General features: G+C 34.6%; 3 protein-coding genes across 5 annotated transcripts; 2 read left to right on the top strand and 1 right to left on the bottom strand.

Annotated features, from left to right (window-relative positions):
- Window positions 1-1,118: 1,118 nt before the first annotated feature.
- Window positions 1,119-8,909, bottom strand: LOC108213033 (probable acyl-[acyl-carrier-protein]--UDP-N-acetylglucosamine O-acyltransferase, mitochondrial). Of its 3 annotated transcripts, none has more exons than XM_017384762.2 (11): window positions 8,716-8,909; window positions 8,529-8,608; window positions 6,682-6,806; window positions 6,462-6,570; window positions 5,015-5,107; window positions 4,792-4,908; window positions 4,602-4,685; window positions 3,025-3,129; window positions 2,360-2,446; window positions 2,135-2,264; window positions 1,119-1,772 (listed from the first exon to the last, which is right to left on the bottom strand). In XM_017384762.2, the coding sequence occupies exons 1-10, from the start codon at window positions 8,840-8,842 to the stop codon at window positions 2,136-2,138; spliced, it is 1,056 nt and encodes a 351-aa protein (XP_017240251.1). In that variant the 5' UTR covers window positions 8,843-8,909; the 3' UTR covers window positions 1,119-1,772; window position 2,135. The 3 variants fall into 3 exon arrangements, with proteins under 3 accessions (XP_017240251.1, XP_063945691.1, XP_017240250.1); XM_064089621.1 differs by having other exon boundaries at window positions 1,119-1,783; XM_017384761.2 differs by lacking the exon at window positions 1,119-1,772 and having other exon boundaries at window positions 1,871-2,264; window positions 8,716-8,908.
- A 2,940-nt stretch (window positions 8,910-11,849) lies between these two features.
- Window positions 11,850-14,888, top strand: LOC108213041 (uncharacterized). The gene is made up of 7 exons (XM_017384772.2): window positions 11,850-12,177; window positions 12,283-12,393; window positions 12,672-12,740; window positions 12,863-12,994; window positions 14,107-14,184; window positions 14,287-14,418; window positions 14,526-14,888. The coding sequence occupies exons 1-7, from the start codon at window positions 11,977-11,979 to the stop codon at window positions 14,694-14,696; spliced, it is 894 nt and encodes a 297-aa protein (XP_017240261.1). The 5' UTR covers window positions 11,850-11,976; the 3' UTR covers window positions 14,697-14,888.
- A 1,294-nt stretch (window positions 14,889-16,182) lies between these two features.
- LOC108213044 (serine acetyltransferase 5-like) lies at window positions 16,183-19,519 on the top strand. Its single transcript, XM_064089622.1, has 2 exons — window positions 16,183-16,731; window positions 18,804-19,519. Exons 1-2 carry the CDS (start codon window positions 16,360-16,362, stop codon window positions 19,293-19,295), a joined length of 864 nt encoding a protein of 287 aa, XP_063945692.1. The 5' UTR covers window positions 16,183-16,359; the 3' UTR covers window positions 19,296-19,519.
- The last annotated feature ends 3,124 nt before the right edge of the window (window positions 19,520-22,643 follow it).

Below are 22,643 nucleotides of genomic sequence, written 5' to 3' on the forward strand. Positions count from 1 at the left end.
ATTGCATAAAGTTTGAGGATATTCAAACAACGATGCTCATTTTTATTCAGCAATGAATTCAGCCACTTGCTCTTATACAATGTGCTCGTAATTTATACTAATAATTATTTTCCTGTAATACATATTTGCTATTTAAGTTTTTTTAACAATTTATTTATATTGAAACAATATATATTATTAATTAAGAAAGATTTAAGAATGTAAGAATATGGTTGAATTAATATAATTTTAGTAAATATGTTACATGAATTTAAAATTTAATATTTAGCTCAATAATAAATAGGCATGAATACAGTAAACCGACCTTCCGATCAAGAAAACAAAATTAACTCTGTACAAGTTGTATAGACCTCATGCAACTTTTAAATTGATTAATAGTACGTGTTTTTAATGATATAAGAACCACTAGCAAGTTGAATTATTTTTTATCTAAATATCAAAGTAATGATTCGTTATATATTTGGGGTATTAGTGGATACTTCATCAACCTTAGGATGCAATCTCTCCCTCCGTGAAAATGAAATTCCTAGTACTAGTATAATAATATATTCAGCTCCCAATATTTAATCATTCATTTTATAATATTTTACTCTACTAATGTTTTTAATAATGAAACTTTTGATCTGCCATAAGGAAGCTCATGTGAGAAGATGTAGTCGCAGTCGGACCCAACTGTATAATAATAAAATCTTGTCTAGCTTAGCTATTTTTCAGATTCCCTATGCCAACAAGTTGGCATGTTATAGTATCTCTTCTGTTTCCTCAAGTTGTTCAAGTCCAACATAATAACAGAAAAGATTTTAAGATATCCTAAGACATGAAAGATACTACTATCATAACAGAAATTATAAATAATTTATTCATTTAGCAAATACGGTTGCAGATCAGGAGCAAAACTAGAGATTCTCAAGATGATTATAGGTCGAACAAGTGCTTGGGTTCATCCGGAATTAATTAAGAATGGGGCATGTTAGTAATTCCAACATATCATGGGGATTTATACTTTCATGAAAATTGTTAGACCCTTACTTTTCTCAACCAAACAAATTTATTTATAACTATCTTCCACGAAGTTGAAATACCTAGACATGGAAAGGCAAACAAACAAGCACTAAATAGAAGTGTAGAACATTTTTCTTGATTGTCACTAGAGTATAAAAAGTTAAAGAAACAAAGAAGAATGATAGCAAAATGATTAATGACTGGTTTGAACCCAGAATATTACCTGATGATGTTCCCCTTGAAATTCACAACATAAACTGCTAAATAAATTAAGCGAGAAGGCATCTTCGTTGATCCGCTGTACCCTCTAGCTTTGCCGCTGATACTGACCTCTAGATATATTTCAGGGGTAAACCTGGAATGAAAGAACCCGCAGCATTCTCTTGGGCAAAAATTACCCCAGACTTCTTGGTGAAGCTGGTAGAGAATAATCTGGTACTCACAGAAAATTACCAGTGCTTAAACAGAAAAAACTAAACCCTGAAATATGACTGTAAGATATTGTACTACAGAGATAATGCAAAACTTTTCAGCAACCGATTTTCAAATTGTCTGTCTTCTTCAAGTTCAAGGATACTCGAGCTATGCTATTATTACAGTCCATGCTCCTTACCATACGAAAAAACGCAGGAGGTAAAGTCAGTTTTATAAATATTTCTCTCAACCCTGATATTTCCACGCAGTAGGGTGCCTGGTATTGGGCCTATGATTCTTGTTCTCCAGTTCCTTATGAAACCCAAAAAGCCAAGTAGCACTTGCTAAGTGTTTCTCTGCGAATAAACTTATCAATAAAATTCACAACGGCTAGAACTCAATATTTCTAACAAAGACAAACATCACCAGATAGAATAACACCGTGCATATACACTAATGTTTAAAAGATTCTATTTGCATAGAAAAATGAAGAATGAGATATTATTTATTGATAAAATAGTACATAGCACTATCAAAAATTACTCATGAATATTTTTTTTTTTTTGCTAAGTAAATTACTCATGAATATTATATGGCACATATTTGCCAATATTCAGACTAGTGAAAAACTCGAGGTTCTTTATGAACCAATGACACATACGGTGATTCTCAAACAAAAAAATATGTCTGCCTAGAAAAAATAAGGAAACTAACATACTTCATACAGATCCTGCACTACTCCGAGATCTAAATTTGCAGATTCCTCGACGGTCTTCTTTGAAAGAATTACGGATGGATTGCACCATAAAGCACACAGAAGGAACAAGAGCCCATTCTTGATGTTGCTCCTGCACAATTTATGTATAGAGAGAGAACGTTGAGGGTTTTTTTTTTTTTTATCAGTTCACTAATTTGTAAAAGAGAGAAAAATAACAAGATATACCACTTCAGCAAGTCGGTCTTCAAAGCTTCCGGAAGTTCCATCACTAGCCATAAATATCTTTCTATAAGCTGATTTCAGGCTCCTCATCTAGATCCTCGAGCAAAGTAGGAACAAATTTTACAAATATAATATACAGTAAATAAACAATACATCAGTAGACGAACCCAATAGTAGAAGACTATACCAGACTCCAGTTATGAAGAACATAATAAATTTCAGGCAGGTACATATTAGAACACAGAAAACAGGCTCGACGCCCTCAAATTGAACGAAACAAAATAAACAGACCACACAGACAATCCTGTTTGCCGTACCAACCATTTTGCACCTAGAAACTGAATAATCAGAAAAGAATCTGGAAATCCCCAAAGTATTATACATTTATTAAAAGTCGGGCTAGATGAAGGAATACCGACCATGTTGCACCTAGTAAAGCAGGTCAGTAAAGTTAAGGAACAATTAAAACACCAAGACTTCAACTGTACCTAAACATGATAGATATCTGACCTTCAAATTTAGATAAGTAGATAGTCCCCCAACCCAAATTTGATTATTCATTTTCTTAATTAATTATGAAGGCAAACACTGTTTTTAAACAAAGCTAGGAAACTCAATTAAATATTGGGAAAAAAACAGCGAGCAATTTATGAATAAGAAGAATGAACCTCAGAAGATGAGAACCCATGACGTCGCAGGCCTTCTAAATTCAAACCACGTAGCTCCGCCCTTTCTCCGGCCACCATTATATACTTTGGTACATCTTGTGACACCTTTAAAAATATATAACACAGTTTAGTTTAGTTTTAAGGTTGCATGCTTCACCTAGTCCAGCATGATCTTGTTACCACTGTATAAAAATCTATATGAAACTTTATTTTGAGGAAATGAGCATCAGAAATTCATTAAAAAAAACATTAGTCCTCTAATGATAGGCAATCTCATAGACCTGAATGTAAGTCTATGAGGCCAAAAAGCTGCTAGGCCCAATACTTTTTTAAAAAATGGCCAGTCACAAAATTTATATACTCAAAAATAACTCAAACACCCGCCCTCTTGTTACCAAACAATATTTAAGTATACTTATCAAATATCAATATATAAAGACTATATATATAGCTATAAGTCCACCACAATCTTAATTACCAAGACTTACTACACTTATTGTCCAAGTCTTAAATAACTTGGTAGACCAGTTTTACATTCTTGGCAGGTAATACAGAGTAACTATCTAAATCTGTGATCAAGACTTGGCATCTATACACAATATTAATTGACAACCCCTATTGTCTCAATCATCAAAGTTCCATTCTACAATTTCGGATCCGATCAGTCAATATATTACTTTACTGCAAAGGTATTTAAAAAACATTTGTAAATCCTTATAATCATTTTATTAACAAACTTGTTACTTTATATACATGTCATTTGTTGTTATCGAATAAATACTTTTGTGAATTCAATTGTGACTTCTGTCATAATTGATTAGACTGTTTTTTTGTTAATATAATTAATTTGGGGGAACAAATTTGGGCAACATGATTCAAATGTTTAACTTTTAGCTCTTAAATATATAATAATGTGCGATATTCAAGTTATCATTAATTTTATTCAATTTACTTCTTCTACACGAATATAAAATTAACAAAATTAAATAAAGAATTAATGTTGATCACATGTAAGTATATTTTTATCAAAATAAACAAAAACTTTTAAAAAAAATAAAATTTTAATTGTATTTATGTGTAATATATAATACCACAATAAAGTAATTTAAGATTTTTATTTCAGATATTTAGAGCCATATTGTATCTTAAACATAAACCAAAAAATATAACACTTTATTTATGTTTTCACTTAATACCAAAACATATAATATAAAATGTAAAAATACTATGTTGCTAAAAACAAATTAGAAAAAATTATTTGGAATTACAATTTTGAGTTTTATAAAATAATTTTTTAGAAACATGCACCAACTTTCTTTATTATTATTTGTGAAGAAAGCAATTAATGTACGAAGCCTTTTAATAAAATTTAGCATAGTGCCTAAGTGGCCTATCACTCAGTAAACCCGAAAAGGCATCTTCCTAACCTATGGTCCTAACATTGAAGTCATTAATCAAGCACCTCAGTTCGCTAATATTCTCAAAGATGTTCACATTGTATACTTAGACGTTAGACCAGATGGTTATTTGAACGGTAATTCATTGTTACAATTGTAAACTAAGAGAGAAAATTTTACCACAGAACCACCGCCAATAAATGAAAAAGAACCAATATGGCAGAACTGATGAACAACACTTGCTCCCGCAGTGTGAACATAATCCTATAGTAAAACTTGAATCACATCAAAAAATGGTAATTGTAGAGTAAACACTTTGAAATAATATTATTGATTCACACTTAGCTTAGCAGAAACAAAATGGACCCACCTCTACCACCACATGACCTGCTAGAAGGGTGTTGTTTGCAATTATGTTGTTACTGCCCACTTTGCAGTCATGGGCTATGTGGCAAGACCCCATAATAAGGTTGTCGTCACCTATAATCTGTTTAAGCAATTATTTTAGAGAAATAATTACCTAAAACGGCGAGTCACTATCAAAAGTTTAAATTTGAAAAGTAAGCATAAGAATATAGCTTATATTGACATACTGTTTTTTCACATGACCTCGAAGATCGGTGGATAGACGTATGTTCTCTAATGTCATTGTTGTCCCCCACCTCTAAGAAGCATTCAGTTCCCGGCTAAAACCGTAGCAACATAAAGTAAGGCAGCTGTTGGTGCATGTTCAAAGGGCTACCAAGAACAATTTCATACAACAAGGAGAGAAAGTAAGGCATGATATGTATTTACCATTTATTTATGCCATTTAATATGACATCTAATAATTTTGTGAATACAGTTATAAAGAAGTCATGGAAGAAGAGTAATCACTAACACAATTCAAACTATTTGGCTAAGAGCTGATTTACGAGAACAGTGTGTTGAAAGCAAACAATTAAACATATGGCAGATGTGGTATTTATAAGACTAATAATGCTTCAAAAGTGAGGTTATAGGACGATATTTCAATGCATGTCCTGTCATTCTTGTCTAGAATATTTTTCACCAACAAACGTACCAAGCAATATAAAATATTGGGTTAATTATCAAACCACTCACTAAAGTCATGCAATAATATCAAGTTGGCCACTGATCTCCATGGGTCTCACTCGACACACTGGAGTAATTTAATGATCTCATTTTAGTCACTGCCGTTCAAATCTTTTAACGGAAACTGTAAGACACATGACAGGCTTCTGATTAGGTGGCAAGAGCTGGGTAGCAATGTCTCTTCTACAGCAGTCACTATATATTAGTGTTTAACATGTGTGGTTTCCTTTTAACAATTGCATTCAAACAACAAACTCTACTATGGCTAGTATATCTAATTCATCTACTACAATCAGTTTATATGAATTGTGTAACTGCAAAATTAGGAACAAAACTGTTTACATTAGATGAGTTAGATAGACCAGCCATGGTAGAGTTTGTTGTTTGACTGAAATTGTAAAAAAAATACACACTTGTATATATACACAAACATATAGTCTTTGCTGTAAAACAGATGTTGCCAGCTCTTGCCACCTAATCAGAAGCCTGCCATGTGTCTTACGGTTTCCGTCAAGAATTTGAAAGAATATAACGGCAGTGACTAAAACGATATCATTAAATCACTCTAGTGAGTCGAGCGAGACCCCGTGGAGATCAGTGACCAACTTGATATTGAATGACTTCAATGAGTGATTTGATAATTGACCCATAAAATATTAGATTATGAATGTAAAACGAAATAAAGTAAATATATCAAACAATATCAAAAAAGAAATTACAGCCTGACATGTTTGGTAAAGTCCATTTGCAGTGTGGTATAGGTTGTCTACTAGCTATAGAAGTTTGTCTCTTTATCCTCTTAATGTAGTAAATTTTAACATTTAAAGGGAATAAAGAGACATGTATTTCTCACCCATTATAGCTAATGAGAGCAGCACATTAAAAAAAATACATTGGACAGATGAAACAGGTACAATTTTATCATCAACAGAATAGGAATATAACCTTGTACTTCAAGTCTTGGCATCTGATTCCTACCACAGCATGATGTCCTATTCTATTATTGCACCCGATAGCTGTGCTCCCAGGTAATTCATCTCCAACCACAGCCCCACTACGTAGTTAAACATGTTACAATGTAGGTTATTCCAGAGGAAAACAAGAATTCATACATCATGCACACAAGGGAGGTGCACTGAAGATGGAATTGAAGATGTCGACTTACGTCATCAATATGCAGTTATCGCCCAATTCGGACTTACCAAAAACATGGCTACCAGGGTACAGTTGGCATGCATTTCCTAACTTCACAGTAGACCCAACACTACAAAAGGGACCAATTGAAACACCCTGCACAACGGTTTCAACAAATCCACAATCATTCAAGGAAAAATCTAGGACCCCGGAGAAGCAAACAAAGAAAAAGCATCAAAAAGTGAAGTAATGATCCAGCTATGTCAGTAAACCATCCTTTTAAAAAAGAATATCACTCTTCTGTCAAAAAAAAAGAAAAAAGAAAAGAATATCACTCTTACTAGTCCTAGTTCATCCTAACAAAAAAGCTACGAATAAAAGTTGATTTGGACATCCTATTACCTATAGTACTACCATATTGTCATAGTAAAGGAATCCTACACTACACGCACAGCTATTCATTCAAATCTCAATCTCCACTTCCCGCTAGGGATGGTATTGATCCCGATCCCCACACCAGATGGAAGGGGATGCAGGGATTTTTCAGGTATGGGCCGGGGAATGGGGACAACTTATTAAAAAAAAAAAAGGGTATTGGGCGGGGGACGGTTTTTCATATCTTCCCGACCCGATCCCCAGTCCTTGGCCCGATTACCCCCATTCCCTGATCCCCATCCCAATTTCCCCACCTGCAATATATTACTATATAATTGTATATGATTTCTTTGATGATTTATGTAGGATTTTGATTATTTTTTTTGTCCTAGTGCCAGATTAATAGCCTAGCAGCAAGGTTTCCTCTCCCATTCTCATTATGGTACAGTCATGGGTTCGAATCCTCACTCTCAACTTCCCACATCGTCAGTAACCAGACCTTACTAACAGCCCGGCTGAGCTTAGAATTGTGACTTATGACTTGATGCAACTTTTTGTTTTGTCATAAGACTTTCATGTTAATGAATTGTACCGAAATACAGTACCGAAAGGATCGGAAGAGCTTCTTTCATACATAAAAAATTTTCATCTAACAGAGGGCATGCAGAAATGTATGTCTCACGGCAATTTAGCTAAAAATTTTGATGTCTGAAAAAAACACTCGAAAGAAAAGCAAAATCCGCGGAATTAAGAAGAAAAGGAGAACTTTCATTAAAAAAAGTCAATTGACTAACCAAAGGCCATGCTGAGATGGCCCCCGAAATTGGGGAGACTTTTCGCAGAGGTTGAACCCTAGGTTGGAGCGACCGGTTAATTGAGGGAAGATAAAAAAAGTCATGTCAAATCTTTTCAAGAATGGCCTGACAATTTTCTGAGAAAATATATGCAATTTTCCATAGAAAGTCATTAAAAGTCTATCAATTATATTTTTCCACCGAAGTCATTGATATATTGAATAACAACCGACTTTTAATAACTCTTTAAAAGTTGTAATTCAATACCTCAAACTTTGAAAGATTTTTTAAAAATCCTGATACAATACCTCTTTACTTTTAAAGAGTATTTAAAAGTTGTAATTGAATACACCTAGATTTTAAAAGTCAGTAAAAGTCATTAAAAGTCATGATACAATACCAGCCCCTTAGTCAATAAAACTTTAATGATCGGGAAAAAAAAACCCAAATGAAAGACACAAGATCAGCGGAAAAGAAGAAAATAAGGAGGAGAGCGCTGAGACTTATTATACAAACATACATTTTTCAGCTTAAGACAAACATGCTCAATTGCCCAAGAATTATTGTTAAACCAGACCAAACCACCAAAAGAACACATCAAGTTTCTCCAAATTTAATTTCCTTAACACAAACACCAATCCTTAAGAAACCCCGTTACATAATTTTTTTAAAAAAAAATATTAATTGAGGCAAAAAGGTAATATTATACCTGACCCAGAACAGCATTAGGATGCACAATGGCAGCAGGATGAATAAAGGCAGGGCTTTTCCCACCTGGGTTTTTCTCACCTGTGTGTAAAACCAACAAAAGAAACCAAATTGAATTAAATTAGTAGCTTGAGTGATTAAATAAAGTTAAAGTTAACAAAAAAGGGTTAAAAGAATGTGATAGATACAGGTGAGTGTTGAAGTGAAGCGTTTGAGTGTGATGTTGGTGAGAGAGATAGGTAAAGATGGTCTGTGTTGTAATTGCTTTTTTATAAGCCGGGAAAGTGCAGAGGAAGAGGACGGCGGCATGGGCATCAAGGCTGAGTTGAACGGGAAAGAAAATAATGAGATAGTTTATTCTTTGTGTTCACACTAATCAGGTAATCAGGGTTTTTTTTTTTACAATGCAGGCTTACCTGTTAGACCATCTCCAACCATCTAAAGTTCTCGGCTAAAAGATGAGTTGACATACTTAAAATAAAAAGATTTAGCCAACAGGTTCAAAAACTCAACTCCATAAATTTAGCCAACCTCTTATGGATGGCTAAATTTGTCGAACCTCTACAGGTCTGTAAGAAAATCTGTAGAAAGATTGTACATCATTTATTACCGTATTGAACTGATATATTCTATTTTAATAATTTAAAATATTAATAACATACAATTTTTAAATTATAGCCAACCAATATAGCCAGTACCATTGTAGCAAAATGTCTTACAGGTTCAGCAAATTTTACGTAATGCCTTACAGGTCCAATTTAGCCAACGATTATAGCCAACGCCGTTGAAGATGCTCTTACAAATTAGTATCTGTTCTAATAATTCTCTTACAATGTAGACTTAAATGTAGACTTATATGCCTTACAAATTAGTATATGTTCTAATAATTCTCGGGGTGAGCCAGAGTCGAACCCGGGTGTCCCGGGACAACAGAGGATATGCCCGCCACTTGGGCTATCCAATCGTTCACACTAATCAGGTTAATTAAGAGTAATTTCAAGAAAAAAAAGTTAGCTGAAAAATATATTTTCTTATCAAAATGCTAAAATATTATGATTATTTAATAGATGTCGCTAATATTTTGTCTCTTTCGTAATAATAGTAATGATTTTATTTTTTTTATTATTAAAAAATATTTAGAATTATATGAGAATGAGCGCAATCTGATACGTAAATGGAACGTTTATACCTTGTTATACCCGGGTTTATACCTTGTTATACCCGGATTGTTAAACGTTTATACTTTGTTTACCTGAATTGTCACGAAGAGATGTGTATAAGTATAGGGTTTGTCTGGTGTGTGCCCATAAGCACATGCTACGCATTAAAATCTATAGAATTGGAGGGTTTTGACTGGTGTGGTGGTTATAAATGTAGGGGATCCATCATTATTAAAGAGGCTAAGCTAACAGAAACCATTCAAATTCATCAATTTTGGTGCTTAATGTGTACCCATGAGCACACCATAAAAAAAACCGATAAGTACTATAATTTAAAAATATACATACATATAAATATAAATTTAAACCCCAATTTTTGTTATTCAACACTCACCACAGTTATTTTTGTTCAAATAATATAAATATAAAATATATAAACAATATGTGGTTTAAAATTTCATAAAATATTTTCAAAAAATATGTTTTATTATATCTTTGTGTTATAAATATTTCCAATAAATATCATTATTTTTTGAGATTCTGCACGTGATACCATTATAATTTAACATGTGACTAATGTTTAGGAGAAGGAAGAGTATCACGTGTATGATTTTTAAAATATAAATATAAAATTCGTAAATTGAAAATATGAAATAACATCATATTGAACACTTAAAATCACAAGACATCTTTTTAAATTTTCCCTGATATTAGAGATATGAGATATTTTTTTTTAACAGAAATTAAAAAAAACTCGTGCATTAATCAGGAGAAAAAGAGAGAAATAACATTAGCCTCCTCCATGTTCCAAATTTTGCTATGTTTTGACTTCAAAAAGAGTTATTTAAAGAATTTTGTCGAAGTTACAAGAAGTGGGCTTGCGTGGATGCTGGTAGGATTGGCAGGGCATTGTTTTAGTGGACATTCGGAGAAAGAAAAAAAAAGGCCATGCATATTTTCTACTTCAGATTTACTCAACAAGTAAATGGTTCAGTGATTCATAGTTATCAATCGGTTTAAATCAAAATCAAACTTCAATAGTTTGATTTGGCATGATCTTTTACGGAAACCAGCGCATATCAATGGATAATCACGGATGTTGGTTTTATTGAAGAATTTGACAAGGTTTCACACGGTTTCCAAATTGTTTTGGAGTGGAAACCATATTCTTATGGTGGGGGTGTCTGAATTCGTGTCAACACAATCTACAATTGTATTACATGATGTGGAGGAAGGAAAGAAAGCTAGGTTGGTGGCGGTTAGTGTCTTGACGATTATTGCTTTGGGAACGTGGATAAAGAAGAATGGATATGGATGGATTACACAAGAAGTAATCAAGTTAATTTAAGAAAGTGTGTAATGACGGTTCTTATCCAGTTTGATATCTCCGTTTCAGATTATTATCACTCATCGTTGCCAAACAGAACTGTTTAGGTAAGTTTCATGTGAAGAAGGCAATGAGCTAAGGTATTATATACTATTATATCACACACAATTTTATTTGTTGTGCACTAAGTCGGGGTCTTCACGGAAACCGTCTCTCTAGTCCAGGGGCATGGTCTGCTTACATCTTACACTATTCAGACCCTGCTCTAAGCGGGATATACCGAGTGGGTGTTTGGGAGTCCTCGCTTCTTGCTTGTTTTGACAAAAAACCAACTTCTGCATTTTGGTGACCGTTTGGGAAAGAAGCTGGGGGTGCTTATTCTTGGTTAAAGTTTAAGAAATAAAGAAGCTACATTCTCTAGCTTTTTTCTCGTGCTTCTTCTCTTTTCACTTCTTTGTGGTCATTTATGTCGTTTTATATTTTAAATAAATTTGTCAAATGTCTATTTAATATTAATAATTCACAATTTCACATTATAATAAATCAAATTATCTTTTTGAAAAAACAGTCTTATAAATTTTAAAATGTGAACCTGAAAATTATGTATTAGCCAAACACTTAACTAACTTATAATTTCGAATTTACTTATCACTTATAATCAACTTCTCCACTTTAATAAGTAACTTTTTTTAAGTTAAGCCAAACACCCCCTGAGTATGTTTGGTTTGGTTTGGTTTATCTGGTATGATTGTCTCATGTTATTCATTTTTCTAATTTAAAACTATTTTCTTAATATTTTATAAATATAAAATATTTAAAATATTCAACGAACTAACCGAACATACAAACCTTGTGACAGTCTCAGAGTCGTCAAAAACCATCTCAATTTCCACAAAACCCTAATCAAAATTGAGATCTCAAATCCCACAAAACCCTAATCAAAATCAGCTGATTCAGATTGAATGATGAATAAATCAACTCTGCTGATTGTACTTATATTATTTGTATACACATTTGTACCATCTCTTTGCTCCAAGAAAGCAGCTGCTGGGGTAGCCAGAAAAGAAGACATTCCGTACATTAAATGTGGGGTTTGTCAAAAACTCACAAATCAATTGTATCAGCAAGTTGAGGCTAAACAACAGCAGATCTCTCCTAAAAAGGTCATCTTTTTTACGTGTGCGTTTTCTTGATGTAAGTTTGGTTGATTATTAGTTAGTGTGCTGTTTGAGTATGGGCTAATCTTGGGGTTTTGATGATTTGATCAGATTTCGGAGTATGAAATTATCGAGATTGCGGAGAATGTTTGTAATTTGAAGAAACAAGAAGCGGATTGGATTCTGAAAATTGATATTGTTGAAGAAGGAGATAGATTGGAGGTGAGAATGGTGAATTTGGGCTTTAAATGCGGAGATTTTTGTGATCATTGTTGATTGGTTAAATGTTGTTATATGTGAATGCCTGTTATGTGTGAGAGAGAATTAGCGATTATATATGAACTCACATTGTAAGTGAAAGCTGTAATAGTACAAGTAGATGAAAGTTTTTCTGTATCTTGTAGTAACAAACATTTTTGGTGTGTTTTGTGCTCAATTAGATAGACTTCGGTAACTGTCTTGAACTCTTACCCAGTTACCTATAAATATTCTTGTTTCAGCTTGTTGAATATGACTCTGAAGGACAGTGTAATTCAGAATGCAAAACGATTGAGCGGGCTTGTCAAGAGGTGATGACATTCATATGTATTATTGCTGGAATATACTTTTGTGTAGTTTAGTGCTTAAATTGTACTGGAATTCTGTTTTGCGTTGCTTGATATACTAACATATTTTTCTTGCCTAAATGCAGATCATGGGGTACTATGATACAGATGTTGCAGAATTCTTGTACAAGAAAAAACCCCAGATTACTCAGTTGGTTGATTATCTCTGTAAAGACCTCAGTAAAGCATGCAGTACCAAGCCACCTCCGGTTCCTAAGGTAACAGCAATGAATCATTTTCATGATTGCTATCCCCGCTTCATGCACTTTTCAGTTACTGTCTAGGTCAGCCTATCTTTCTTGTTATCATGGTTCAAATAATACTCATTTGAGACCGGTGAGTAAAGTGATGTGGCATCCACTTCAGTGGCCACTTTGATTAACCCATTTTTGATACCCGGGGGTACAAGAGAGGGGATGATGAATCAATTTGATTTCAAATATATTTACTTGAAGCAATCAATTGGAATCATTGAAAACAAAATTAAATAAATGACTCGGAAAGAATATGAATTACATTAATGTTTTAAATTAGTTTTAATTAATGATCCAAAACTGTAATCCGAACATGCCTGTTCCACTACTCTGACCCAGCACATGATACCAGAAATTATACCTCAAGCCTATATATCCTTAACCGATTCTTGATTCCAACCTCGTACCACTGTGTTCCAAACGACCCCTAGGGATTGGCATCACATTTGGGAGATTCTGATATCCATAAAAAATAAAATGATATACATAATAAAATGCTAATTACCTCTTTTCCCATGTGAATATTCAATGTGGTGTCTTAGGCCAATATTTTGAATTGTGTATCTTCTCTTTTTTTTTTTTTGAGCAGATTGTGGTATTTATTGTGAAACTTTCTCCAGTAGTGATCATATTTGCCAAATAATATGAGCTAGTTCCCACATTTCCATATCATATTATATCCAAGCATCACTCCCGTGTAATGGACATAATATCACAGTGCATGCTCTAACTATGCTACCTCTTTTTAGTTGCATAAACTTCTTACATTGCTAAATAACGGAGAAATGTATTGGATGGAACTCGTGGAAGTAAGATCCTGCCTAATTTTTGTAGTCCTGTGCTGCTTATGTTTTCAGAGTAGTGCTACATACAGTATCATGTAATACGTTACATGCAATTTTCCCAGCAATTTTTTCCTTGTAATCTTTCTGAAGTAGAAGTTGTACTAATCCAAAGCACAGAGTGAGCTGGTCGAGTTTATATTCCATAATGAAAAAATAATTACCTATTGCATTTCAACAATGAGCTGCTTGGCATATGCAACTAAATTTAAATGTCTATTACATTTTAATCAGGGAAGGACTCCTGGTGAAGCATTTGTCCCGAAGTCAGTGAAGGAAGCAGAAATGGAGAAGCTTATGAAATCCATGGAGGTATGCATACATATCCTATATATGAAAAAGCCGAATTCTTTGTTTCCTGTCAACTTCTTACTGATTCTGACATCACTAATTCTTTGTGTCGCTATAATCTAGGGTATGCCTGGTGCACCTGGCATGAAAATGTATTCGAGGGATGATCTGATGAACAACATGCAAAATCTCGGAAACGAGGATGCAGATGAGGAAGATGATGATGATGACGACTCAGAGTTTCCCTCAAACCTGGTAAGAGAAGGATAATTATCTAGATGATATGGGTGTGCTTCGGGGCCTTAGGGGCAAGCACGCTTATTTACTGTGGAATATTACTAATATTTAAAAATATCTTGCAGGGAAAAGTTTTGAGGCAAAAAGAAGCTAAAAAGGATGATTGGAAACAGAAGATTACAAAAGGAATCCAAGACACAAGTGAAGTATTACGCAACCACGCAAACAAAGTCTCCCACCGAGTCAGACAGTGGTGGAGAGGAAAGAAAGCAAGTTCCAGCAAAGTTGAACTTTAGTCCCATGACACAACTTTGTCAGAAAACCCTTGGGCATATTTACCTTCTCGCATGTATAATTTTATTTTTGATAGAGGAAACAGACATTTACATAGCAACTTTCAGAATAGATTGCCATTAAAATGTTTCAGAACAGGGAGACTTTGTTTGCATGTCTTGCTTAAAATATGAATACTACGGGCATTTTGTTCAGGTCGGCAGTGTAGTGTATACTGTGAATGCTAATCCACGCAAAACTCAAGTACAGCGATTCACTTGTTTCAAAAAAAAAGTTTCACATTGCCATTTCTAGTGGCCTGAGTTGTAACCATCACGTTACCACTTCAGGTGGATGATACAGATTTCGAAACCGACTACGGAAATTTCCACGTCCACGGTTCCTTCCATAACCTCGTCCTCCTCTGTGCCTTTTCCCACGTTCATTCTTCAGGAATGATGTGTTATGTACTTTAGGTAACTGGGCAGAGCCTATGGGATGTATATGATGGTTTTTCAATAGCAACTCATTATTTTTTTTCAGCCACAAGGAGAGAACCGAGGCATATGTCATTGGTGCGGATCTGAGAGGAATTGGCAATTGGCAATGTACCTATAGCACACCTAAACATCTTATTGATCTCTATGGGTTATTCAAAAGGAATAATGGAAAGAGAGTAGAAACAAACTTTGCTAATTATAATATAGTCAATGAACTGGTCAATAAGACTTCAAATGAAATAGATACTGGTGCTAACCTTTATTATGGTTTAGACGACTTAGACTTCAGATGTATTGTCTTGATTCACTTATTTCCTTTATGTTTTACTTATTTTCTTTATCTGCTTGTTTCATGTTCTTGTTTAATATACTCATTGTGTTTTTAAAAGATGTTTTTCATTTATATATGTATAGAGATGGAAGATATATGCATTAATGATTGCACAACTACACACACTATTTTACAAAGTTAGAAATATTTTCAGAGTTGACCAATAAAACCAACTTAAGCAATTCACTTGCTAAAAACGCAAGTACTTAGCATTATGTAGCTTTTTTAAACTAGTTTAACGGATTTTGTAGTTTGTTTATGCGCACACATTAATTATTTTTTATTTAGATAGTAGATACAACCCTCTTTTAATTAGATAATAGATTTACAATCATTTTTTAATTAGATGATTGATTTTTATCGGCTAATCTCATTGATAACAAAGAGCCTCGTGCATGAACAATTATTTCACCGATCATTCACCTAAATAAAAAGAAATTATCATAAACACATACGTAAAAATTCTTAACTTAATCATTCACATAATTGTTGCAATTTCACCAATTAAAGAATCTCGATAAAAGGTACTATCGCATGTCATAAGTATATTTCATCGATAAAATTAAGAGACATATCTATTTAAATAATTGAACGTAATTGATCATCGAGCCGAATTTTTACCGAGGCGACCTAACAATCGGTCCGTTTAAAACCTTCAGCCGTTTATGGCTCATGCACAAGATCATTTCTTATCCCTTGACCCTTGGGCCCTTGGCGGAGTTTTCGTGGCCGCTTTGTTTTAGAGATTAACCTTTTCAAATCTTATTGTAAGCATTAATAAATAAATAAATACAAACATAAATAGAAGATATTCCGTAGCCTCGCATTTGAATTCAGACACCGATACACACAACCATGCCGACGCCGAACTCGCCGCCGCAACCGACGGCCGACTCCGACGCCGAGCAGGCCGGGCTGTGGGCTCAAATCAAAGCCGAGGCGCGCCGCGACGCCGACGCCGAGCCGGCTCTCGCGAGTTACCTCTACTCAACGATTCTCTCTCACTCGTCACTCGAGCGCTCTCTCGCTTTTCATCTCGGTAACAAGCTCTGTTCCTCGACGCTCTTGTCTACGTTGCTTTACGATCTCTTTTTGGATACTTTTTCCAATGATGCTGAGCTACGCGCCGCCACGGTGGCTGATCTACGCGCCGCCAGGCTCAGAGATCCGGCGTGTGTCTCGTTCTCGCATTGTTTGCTTAATTACAAAGGCTTCTTAGCTATACAGGTAATTCGTGTCCGTGATTTTTTTTTTTTTTTTTTCAATTGATGTTTGATTAGTTTAATTTAGTTTGTTACTCCTTGTTTTTTTTTTTTTTGAAACGTTCTGATTGTAAATGAATTAAAAATAGAGGTTTAAAATGTAATTAGGCTTCCCTAGGGGATTATGTTCGATTATTATCGTATAATTCACAAGATTTTTTTACAAAGTCTAAGTGCTTCTAATGTGTGTATTTCGATTATTAATTGATTTTGATATATACATGTATATTACTTGATGAGGATACTGTAACTGCTTATAGTGTGTGTGTGTAACTGCTTTTAGTGTGCGTGTGACTGCTTCTAATATGCGCGCAATCTTAAATTGAGATTGATGAGATAAAATATGTATATCATTTTTATAATAATATTTCAACTGCTTCTGGTGTGTAATTAGATAGTTTTGGAGTATTGTTGTAATAATATATAGATGAAATGTTGAGCTATCCATTGAGAGCTACCGTCATCTAGGTTTAGTAAGTGGAAAAGAAGTGTATAATTACGTAGTTTGGAGTATTGCTGTGATTATAAATGGACAAAATGTTGTGCTAGAGGCTATGTTAAAAATTGATTAGGTAATTTTGTTTGTTGATTATAGGTGTAATTGACGAGATTGGTATTAGCATTTTTGGAGTTTAATATAGATATAAGTAGTTGAAATGTAAGATTAAGTTGGAGGAGGACAATTTGTATGAACTATGAATACAGCAGTTTTATAACGATATTAACATTTAAAGTTGATGGCTTGATGCAGTTATTGTGGAAATGCTATATGTGATTGTTTTGTATGCTTTAGATGTTTATTGCGTGAATATGGCTAGTGACGTGGAGTGTGGATAGTAGTAATGTTGGGAATCAGAAGTGTTGTACAATATTTGTTGGTTACGTAATTGATTTAGGATAGATTTATGTGCAAGTATCCTTATATGTTGCAGGAAGAAAGTTTTAATATTGTTTTGGTTTTAGCTCATTCACATGCAAAATTTTTTATCCTTAAAGAGCAGAAATTTTGACCTTTTGTGTTGGTTCGGGTCATTTATATTTTTTTCCTTTTCGGAAAGCGGAGAAAGTTTGACTTCTATGGTCGTTGGGGTCATATATTCTTATTGTTTCTGCAAAGGGGTGAAAATGTGGGTTTTTTTTTATTCGGGTCATTTATATATATTTATTCTTTCTGAAAAGAGGAAAAAGTTTGGATTGTGTTTTGGTTCGGCTCATTCATATACATTCTGTCTATCCTTGTTAATTTTGGTAAGCGAAGAAATTTTGGATTGTGTTTTGGTTTTGCTCATTCATAAACAATTTCATTATATCCTTATTATTTCTGAAAAGAGAAGAAAGTTTGGATTTTGTTTCGGTTTGAGTCATTCATATACAAGCTTTTTATATTCTATTATCTTTGGGAAGTCAAGTTTGGATGTTTCGGTTCGCCTCTTTCCTATCGTCATATTTGAAAAAAAAATTATCCTTTATCTTTCTGGAGATGACTGTTTTGCTTTGGGTCATTCATGTACAAACTTTTTATGTCTGTATATCTGGAAAGAGAAGCAGGTTTAGTTATTGCTCTGGTTTGACTCTTTTCTATCATCATATATGATATATTTATATCCTCATTTTTTTCTAGAAATAAAGAGGTACTGTTGTTTTGGTCTATTTGGTTGCATTAAGAAGTGTTTGTTAGTGGTCTTCTTAAATCTTTATCCCTCCATCCCCCTGAATTGTATACATTGGGGTACGGGGACGCGGCACGCACCTTAATGCTCTTGTAAAGTATAGTTCTATAACTTATTTCTAAGATTTTCTATTTCTGAATAAAAATTGAACATTTAATTTTTTATTCAGAAAATTTTAAAATTAAAAAATGTATAGAAATGATTGGGACGGAGGGAGTATCTATTTACACAATAAAAAGAATGTGTATCACAATTTATGTTAAAAATCTATCAGCGTACATGTTGATAGTGGCACAATTTCCGGCTCCTCTCTTGTGTAAACTGTTTTGTTAAGCCTTTTACTAACAATATATTGCCTTGCAATCAGGCCCACCGAGTAGCTCACAAGCTCTGGTCTGAGTCTCGAAAACCACTTGCGCTTGCACTCCAATCCCGAATCTCTGATGTATTTGCTGTTGATATACACCCTGCTGCTACAATTGGGAAGGGCGTACTGTTTGACCATGCTACTGGAGTTGTGGTTGGTGAGACTGCTGTAATTGGTAACAATGTATCAATTCTCCATCATGTGACATTGGGCGGGACTGGCAAGGCTGGAGGTGATCGACACCCGAAGATTGGTGATGGGGTGCTAATTGGAGCTGGAGCGACTATATTGGGGAATGTGATGATTGGCGAGGGAGCAAAGATTGGTGCTGGGTCGGTAGTTCTCATTAACGTCCCACCTCGAACAACAGCTGTGGGGAATCCAGCAAGACTGATGGGAGGAAAGGATCATCCATCACAGCACAAGGATGTCCCTGGGGAATCTATGGATCACACATCTTTCATGTCTCAGTGGTCTGACTACATTATCTAGTTTCAAGTGCTAAAGCCTGTATATACATCAATACCTACAGTATCATTTATCTTAAGGTCTTAGTTGTCATGGTTAATTTGGAGATAATTTAGATTGTATTCCATAATGCAACTTCACAAATGTTTTGTTTCTCTATGAACTGCTGGGAGTGCAGATAATATGGGAAGCCTCGAGCAGATGCTGCCTTGTTTTCCTTTTGGAAATTCAGAATCTTTTCCATTAAAGTTTGGTGATTTGGTATATTTCAATCACCCAAAAAGAGGGCAGTTTTATGATTATTCACTATATGCTTCACCTAGACTTGTTGCATAATGTCGTATGCCTCCCCTCACACATTACAATTGCATTGATGTGAGGGTTTTCTTTCTCCACATCCACAGATGATATATGTCCCTTCTCTTCCACCAGTTCCGGTCATGAACATTTGCAAGATCCCAAAGAATAATATCACCATCATACAACACTGGAAAACTATAACTTGAAGTCTTGAACACAGTCTGTTCTAATTCTATATTCGTATTTGAGCTACAAATTATATGTACTACTACTTCGTACGCACTTTCCTGGACAACGAGACGCCATTTGGTTGCTTTGAAGGTAAACTAATCGTATTTTTTATTTTTATGTACAAAATGGAAGATGAAGCTCATATTTATGCTGAGAAAACACGAAAGATGGCCGAACTTGGCACGCACACGTGTTATCCCAACCATATAAAGTCTATATATATAACTATAAAATCTTACTCCAATAGAAACCTCCTTAGACCAAGCTGGAATATCACCACATTCTTAAGCAAATACTATTAAATTCTTAAACAACCTCATCTCCACCTTCATCTTCGCCAACCCCACCTCCATATCCGTCATTGCCACCATCTCCGTCATCGCCCCTCCATAACCACCACCACCTTTATCCTGCCCGCCCCCTCCATAACATCCACCTCCATTATTTCTCTAACAACACAATCTCCACCTCCATCTTCACCAGCCCCATCTTGTTCGCTGCTTCAACTTCCTTCCGCCCCGTTCATGCTTCTTTCTCCACCTCGGCTGAACTTCAAAACGCGGCGGAGCCGCCACTATTCCGGCACACTCCAACCCCTTACTTCAAGCCGCCCAGACTTCCACTACAATCATCCATCCTCCATCTCCATCTCCACCTCCACCACCGTTACCACCATCTGAATCAAAAACGTGAACAGATCTGGAGATTCTGAGCAGTTTTTAAAACATATCTGGAGATTCTGGGCAGTTTCTGCAAGTTTTCCCTAATTCGTACAACACAAATCACTAAATCCTAAAGGGAATATCACTAAATTGTACAGAGATCATCACTAACTTGTATTGGTTTCTAGTACTATTTATTTTAAGAGCGGTTTCTATTTGATGATGAGTCTATAAATATAAGTCTAGTTTATCTGAAATTCGTACTCCAAATGTTTATCATAAACGCCGGTAAACATATACACTTTACCATATATAACTAACATGTCTGCATACTTCTGCCTTTAATTAGATATTTGAGGACAGCATCATGTTATGTTTTCTAAGGAGGCTAAAGCATAGCATGTAGAGGAGGAATCAAAGCTTTCTCTTGGCCTGCCTGAAAAATTAAATGTCGTCTGAACTCTGAACTACATAGCCTAATTCCGCCATTTGAGTTTTTTTCTTTCTTTTCTGGTATGACTTGCCAATTAATTAGACAGTGAAGATTCAGAGTTTCCTTGAGCAAATCCATCATCATGATACTTTGTATATGTATAGTTCTATTGCTTTGTTTTGGAAGTTCAAATTTTAATAACCCAAAAAGCAGCATGCACTTCTATAGTTTTTGGGTATGTGCTTGACCCAGACTTGTGCACAATACTTGCTCACAAGTCATGTCAAATTCTGGAAGAAAAACGATAGCACCCGATGCATGCCATCTTTATTCAATTTATTGAACTACAAGCATGATTAATAGGATGCCACTGCATCATTGGCATACACTTTATTTATTAACATGCTACATGTGGATATTTATTTTGAGACATGGTTGATGATCCGTGCACTTGGATATGGCTCAGCCAATATGAGGAGGAGAAACCACGATCCCACGGTTGTTCACCACAACCCAAACCCTGTCACACCTGAAATCCTGTGTCGTCGGACTCCCCTCACGCATAACAGTTGCACGGACGTGACGATTCTCTCGTTCCACTGTCGCAGCTGCTATGTGTCCCTCCTTTCCCACCAACTCCGGCCACGAACTTTTTCCTCCTGAATAATATTCTCATTATCTCACAATAAATAATATTGCAAAACTGTTATAACTTGAACACAATCTGTAATTTAGTTAAACCTTGGTTTTATTACACTTACCTCGACAGCTAAGCAACGACTCCATGGTTTCTGCAGCCACACACTTGTACTCTGTGATTTTTTTGATGCACAGAAATACAGAATGCAAGATGAAGCCTATATTTATACCCAAAAAGAGCATGCAAGATGGTCGAACTTACCTTGTAAATATAGATGCCTAGACGTCACGTGGACACTTGTTTACAGTTGCGCACCAACACGTGTTCAGTCATAGGCGAGCGCTTTAACAGAACAAACATGTCGGCTTATTACTATTCCGCGTATTTGCTGTTTATACGCTAAATTCAGAAAAAGATTTTTTTTTTTTAAAACAAGAAAAAGAAAAAGTTATACCATCAGAAAAAGAAATTCTTTAAGAAAAGTTATAGAAATATGTTTTTTAGACACATTAAAATGAGTGTCACACCCCAATGTTAAGAATTAGGAAGGACGGAGGGAGAATTTAAAAAACTCATAAAAATAAAATAAGTCATTAAAAAGCGAGATTGTACCAAGTCTGTATCAAATTTATATATACTCCGAACATCTGAATTCAATCGAATTTTAGTGAATCGATGATAATATATGAATTTCAATGGGTTGTTTGTAATTTTCATATTTGAAATAAAATATTGTCGAGTTGATGCAAAGATTTTTAGAATTCACCGTAATTCTTCAAAATCTCGTGAATTATGGTAGAATTTCCAAACACGTAAAATATACTCCCTTTGCCCCATCATTTCTTTACGTTACTTTTTGGCACGATTTTCAACACTCATTTAAATATAGTTTCATAATATATTTTTAATGGTTTTTGCTTTGAATAAAAATTTGATATATTAACTTTTATTCAGAAAAAAAATTAAAACAAAAATTATGAAACAATATTTTATGAGAGTCTCAAAATACGTGCAAACAGTGAACATAAACAACTTACTGTTACGGAGTGAAGGAGTACTAAACACTCCGTAATGTTCATCATTTTTTAACTTCAAAAGAAGTTATA

The sequence above is a fragment of the Daucus carota genome, chromosome 3 (assembly GCF_001625215.2).
Source record: "Daucus carota subsp. sativus chromosome 3, DH1 v3.0, whole genome shotgun sequence".
Classification (NCBI taxonomy): Eukaryota; Viridiplantae; Streptophyta; class Magnoliopsida; order Apiales; family Apiaceae; genus Daucus; species Daucus carota.